The sequence below is a fragment of the Limulus polyphemus genome, unplaced genomic scaffold (assembly GCF_000517525.1).
Source record: "Limulus polyphemus unplaced genomic scaffold, Limulus_polyphemus-2.1.2 Scaffold872, whole genome shotgun sequence".
NCBI lineage: Eukaryota > Metazoa > Arthropoda > Merostomata > Xiphosura > Limulidae > Limulus > Limulus polyphemus.
Genome location: NW_013666482.1, coordinates 114,884 through 120,485, shown reverse-complemented (window position 1 = coordinate 120,485; position 5,602 = coordinate 114,884). Strand labels below are relative to the sequence as shown.

The 5,602-nt window shown below is 34.1% G+C and overlaps 1 protein-coding gene across 1 annotated transcript; it reads right to left on the bottom strand.

The window, feature by feature from the left end:
* Positions 1 to 2,769: 2,769 nt before the first annotated feature.
* On the bottom strand, positions 2,770 to 4,975 carry LOC111086136 (gastrula zinc finger protein XlCGF57.1-like). Its single transcript, XM_022387763.1, has 2 exons — positions 4,124 to 4,975; positions 2,770 to 4,051 (listed from the first exon to the last, which is right to left on the bottom strand). Exons 1-2 carry the CDS (start codon positions 4,896 to 4,898, stop codon positions 3,096 to 3,098), a joined length of 1,731 nt encoding a protein of 576 aa, XP_022243471.1. The 5' UTR covers positions 4,899 to 4,975; the 3' UTR covers positions 2,770 to 3,095.
* Positions 4,976 to 5,602: the final 627 nt, after the last annotated feature.

Below are 5,602 nucleotides of genomic sequence, written 5' to 3'. Positions count from 1 at the left end.
GTACAACAAACCAAAGCCAGCGTTCAAACTATCAAAACATACCAAGTAAACAAAGGACTGAAAAACATGACATGGGCAAAATATCAAAATTTTTCTAGTCCACAAAGAATATAAAAATAACGAACATGCTAACTGACAGAAATTCCCGAGAATACTCAATAATAAGCAAAATATAAGGTACCAGACAGAGAAAGTAACCTAGACAATAAGAACATAGAATTAAGACCTTCACTGACTAAAACTAGGAGGAGAAGGTAACTTAACAATGACGAAAAAAGTATTCAAAGTAAACAAAGAATTAGTTGTTATTAGTAGTAATGATATGGAAAGTACAAACTAACCAAACATACCCAACTAACAAAGTACTTATATATGAAATGGACAAATTATCTAAATATACCCAGTCCACAAAGAATATTTTAAAAAAACGAACATGTAAATAATCAATATCTAACATACAATTCCACAAAATTAACCGAGAAGACAATGAACATGCAACGAAGTCCAACACTGACGTAACTGAGGTTGAGAAGGCACATAGTTAACAAATACGTCAAAAAAAATCCAAATAGAACAATGAATTATATGTTACTAGTAGTAATGATAAGTAAGTTACAATCTATCGAAACATACCAAGTTAATAAAATAATTATAAATAGGAAACGGACAAACCATTTAAATGTACCTAATCCACAAAATATGTAATAATAACAAATGATCAAACCAACAAAAATTACCTAGAAAACACCTGAATAAGCAATAAGTAATTTACCATACATTGAAGTTAACTAACTAACAAAATACATAAAATTAATGAATGAGCATAACAATTAAATTTATTGAAATTACAAAGAAATATTCAATATTTAACATCTAATTAAACTAAACTAACATAGATAACAAAGTACAACTAAATATCTAACAGATGACGTGAAATACATATGTATCCCATGTGTAAAGAAGGGTAAACCAAGCCTACCATGGATTTATCAACCTGATGTGAAGTGTACATGTTGAAAGACTTACCACAAATCTCTGGGAAGAACTTGAAGCTAGAGGAAGATAAAATGAGAACAAGTCTTCCCCCACATGAAAGATGTGGTGGGTGGCAACTGGGGGAAGGTGCCTGAAAAAGGAGAGACCAAAATGGCAACTCATTGAGTGTCTTCTTCCTCAGAAACAGTATCATGTTAAAAAGAAGAAGGAAACACCGACCGACCATAAGACTCTAAGTTCCTGCGAACCAAGGCATGTACTTCCTCAGTAAATATAGTCCACCCCGTGTCCTGGGAAATCGTGCCATGTGCATTGTCGCCTGTCGTGATAATATCGTCTGCCATAGAAAACCTCATATTCATACTAAAACATGTAGAATTTGGGAATGAGAAAAATTTCAAATGCAAATCCTTGGAAACAAATAAAATCAAACATGAGAATTATAAATTGTTGAATAACCTTCATTGGAAACGGAAACAAAACACAATCAAAAACTGTGGTCACATTCAGAAAAACTAAATAAATGTCCAAACTTCATCATGCCAATCAAGAAAGTGAGGATTGCATGAGAATAGAAGGAGCTAGCTGCATCATTATAGATGGCACAATACTATTGGTGGAGAGTAGTCACATGATATGTACACATGCACAAATGGTCTGAAACTGGTGGGGTATAAAGACTGGTACACTTATTACTAAAAAATCTTTTAGCAATGCAGACAATGATTGAGATAGCTTTTGTGTGAGGAAGGTAAGTCCATTTCAGAAATTAGTGTTTCTTTTATTTTGAATTTTTAAAAAATATATGAAAAATGGAGGACTTTGTCTTACATGAAGCAGCATCATTTCAGTTTGTATATTGTCAAGATAACGCCTTAATTAAACATTTAATAAGTAGTTAACTCGACTTAAAGTGGCATTATCAGTTCTATTTAATTTTTACTTTTTTACATATTATTTTATATGTAGTTGTTAATATATGCATGCAAGTATATTATAAAACAGTACAAATATAACCAATCTATAACGCACAGAATTCATCCTTTAAAAAGTTAATTTAAAAAACAACAACTAAGCAATGAATCACATAAAACAGTTAAAGTACAATGCCTACATGATGTATAGGCACCCTCAACTGATAATAGTTTGGTAGCTTTTGGAGGGAAATCTACATACATTTTTGATGGGGCTGGCAGATAGCCTATACGTATTGGAAGTAAGTGACAATGACCTTCAGTTTTGTTTATAAAACAAGCACACATAGAAGATGGTTATAATCCAAAATAATTACTTACTTCACACTTTAGTTTATTATTAAAGCTATTTCAGTACTCACTCACTATATTAATTTTCTTATCTACTTGATTACAGTAATATGATAATGTCAATAGATTACTTATATATTCTGACAACTACCACAGTTTCCTTTCATTGTGTTTTATGGGTGATATTCTTGAGAGCCCTACCTATATCAAATGAATTAATTTGTAAAAAAATCTTTAAAAAATCAGAACTATATCTCTGATTAAGCACTAGAAGACATCTTCTGATAATAATATAATGATAAATGAATATCATGTGTCTATGCAATGATATAAACAACTTGGATTAAAAAGTATTTTTCTGGACATCCAATGTAAGGTATAAACCATAACAAAAATTACTACAGCTGAATATAAACATGTTAAAAGTAAATAACTATACATGTACGTTTCATTTTAATAGAATTTTAGCTTAATACAACTCATACGTAATTTTAAAAAATGTTACTGCAATAAGAATCCTTTCCACAGACACTTTACAAGCAGAATATAGACAGGGAATACTACAGATATGTCCAACTACAGTATACAGTACATTATTCATACAGTATATATGAATAAACACTTAACAGTGAAAGAAAGGCCAATTTTACAGATCAATCTAAACAAATTACACATACTTACAAATGATTCATGTCTAAAAATAGTACATGATTGTGATCATCAACTGTTACTTGTTAATTCTGATACAAGAGTTACACACATATTGCAGGTTGGCATATGATAAGCTGTATTAGACGCTTGATGTTGCTGATGATAATCTTGACTGATCCTTTTCTATATCATTATTAAAGTTATCTTGAACTGAAGACTGAACCACCATGGGCAAACTGTCTTTCTCCTGGTGCCTTGATAACTACTGTTAAAATACAGGTGCCGATAAATTGGACCCATGAATGACTGTAATCCATTTGCAGGTGCATTTGTTGGTATGGTGACATTTTCTGATTGTATGGCTGAACACGTAGAAATCATGCACTGAGAATTTTCCATTGCTTCAGACTTGGCTGCTTCAAGAGCTTGACTGTTACTCTTTAAAGTACTTCCATAACTTGATACTGGAGGGGACAGTGAAAGAGGAGAAGTTGAAGAAAATGCAGGTAAACCTGACAGTTGATCATTCTCTGCATTAGATGATATTATGTTTTTAGCTGTAGAGAAGCCAGCTTGTGAAACAGCACTGTTAATTTTTGCTTCACATCTCTCTTCCACTTTACAGTGATGGAAAAAGTGGTCTGACTTTGCTAAAAAAGCACGGCCACAGTTTGTACAAGCAAAATTAGCCCGAGCAGTCTCATGACGCTTCATGTGTAGTTTCAGGTTCCTTTGATTTCCAAAAGGTTTATCACACATTGAACAGAAGAAAGATTTACCTAATCGGTGAGTGGTGAGATGTTGATGCAAATTTCCCTTCAATGTAAATGTTTTTGAACAGAACTGACATCCATAAGGTTTTTCAACACAATGAGAACTCATGTGACGAACTAACTCAGCTTTTATTGAAAATTCCTTTCCACAGTAATTACACACCTGTGTATTAAGTCCAGGAGGTTTTGACTGCTCATGTGTCATTTTCACATGCTCACGTAATTTAGCCACTGTAGAAAATGTTTTAGAACATTCAGAACAAAAGGAAAAACCCCTTTCTGGTGGTGACTGAGCTGGATTAAAATGTGACCCACTTGAAGAAGTTTGAGCATGAGATGTAGAAAGAGAAGTAGATAAGTTAACTGCTAAAGTATCACTGTCATCTCCTTCAGTTGAAACTTTTGTAGATGAAAGTGCATTTTCTTGCTTAGAATGACCTGGTATCTCTAACTGAGCAGAAATAGATTGTACACTAGAGTAAGTGCTTTGTTGTTGCACTCCACCATAAGCTATACCATAAACATTAGCTAAACTCTGAAATGCCTCAAAAGGTGCTGCATTTTGTTTTCCCAAACCAGGTCCTTTACCAGTGTTCTTGCCTGAAGGCTTTTCCCTGTTGTGAGTTCTTAAATGTTGGGTCAGATTTCCTTTAAGAGCAAATTTTCTTCCACAAACTATACATGCATGAGGTTTCAGCCCACTATGAATTAAAATATGTCTGCTCAAATCTCCTTTCAAGCTAAACCTCTTACCACAAGTTGAACATTCATAAGGTTTTTCACCAAAGTGTGCCCGAATATGACGATGAAGGCTATCTTTTTGTGCATAGTTTTTGCGGCAAATTGTGCAAGTAAACTGTTTCTCTGGTGTATGAGTTCGGAAATGTTGCATTAGGTTTCCTTTTAAAGTGAATCGCCGTCCACAAACTTCACAAGCAAAGGGTCTCTCACCATTGTGAATTCTAAGATGACGTTTCAGATCACCATTTAGCATAAAGGCTTTTGGACAATAAGTGCAACGATATGGCCGGAATCCACGATGCACAAGCATGTGCCGTTGTAAACTACGGTTATCTGAAAAGGTTTTGCAGCATCTGTGACATGGAACTCCCTGGGGTATTATTTTTTTATTATTATCTGCTTTCAAACCAGACTGCACAAGTAGATGTCGTTCTTCTGTGTATAATTCTGGTTTAATTCCACTATGCACCATAACGGTAGTTGGTTGTGAAGGTTTGGAAACAGGTAAATTAGATGTTAGGGAGGTACTTGGAGTTTGTGATGCAAGTGAACAAGTATTCTGAGATAACTTCTGTAATTTTAATCCATGATTACTTGACATATTTATTGCAAAAGGTGCATTTTGTTGTGATTGATCTGAATGTCCAGGAATTTCATCACCATGAGACTCTAACTGACCTTCTGACTGAGATTCTTCAAGGCCTTTAGCCTTTGTTATAAGATTAATGGAAGTAAAATCTTGTTTGATGTCATTACTACATGGTGAACAAGTTTCTGTAGTTTGGGGTTTCTCAGGATGTGATGAACCTAAAATGTGTTTCCAGTAAGCTGAAGGAGCCAAACTTTTATATGTTTCTATCATATTTTGGCCAGGTCGAGAACTTGAAACACGTGTTATTTGTTCCACAACTTTGGCTGCTTGTCTCAAAAACTGCCTATGCATTTCATCATCCATATTTGGAGAAAAATTCAACATCTCACGGAGGGATGGTAAAGACTGAGGTGATCCTCTTTCTTGAAAAATATACTGTGATGTCTTGTCTGGGATGTTTCCTATGTCATGAGAAACTCTGTCATTACATGTAACTACATGTATATGTGAAGATGACTGTGATGCTGATGAATTTTCTTCATTCATATGTTTTACTGGTACTGAATGTGGATGAAGTCCTTGCT

Bases quoted from the DNA above. Each gene is read 5' to 3' on its own strand.
- LOC111086136 (XM_022387763.1), bottom strand. From the start codon at position 4,898: ATGGTGCATAGTGGAATTAAACCAGAATTATACACAGAAGAACGACAT. The intron at 4,052-4,123 runs GTCATTCTAAGC...GTGATACTTTAG, and splicing joins TGCTCAGTTAGAGATACCAG to CAGTTAACTTATCTACTTCT.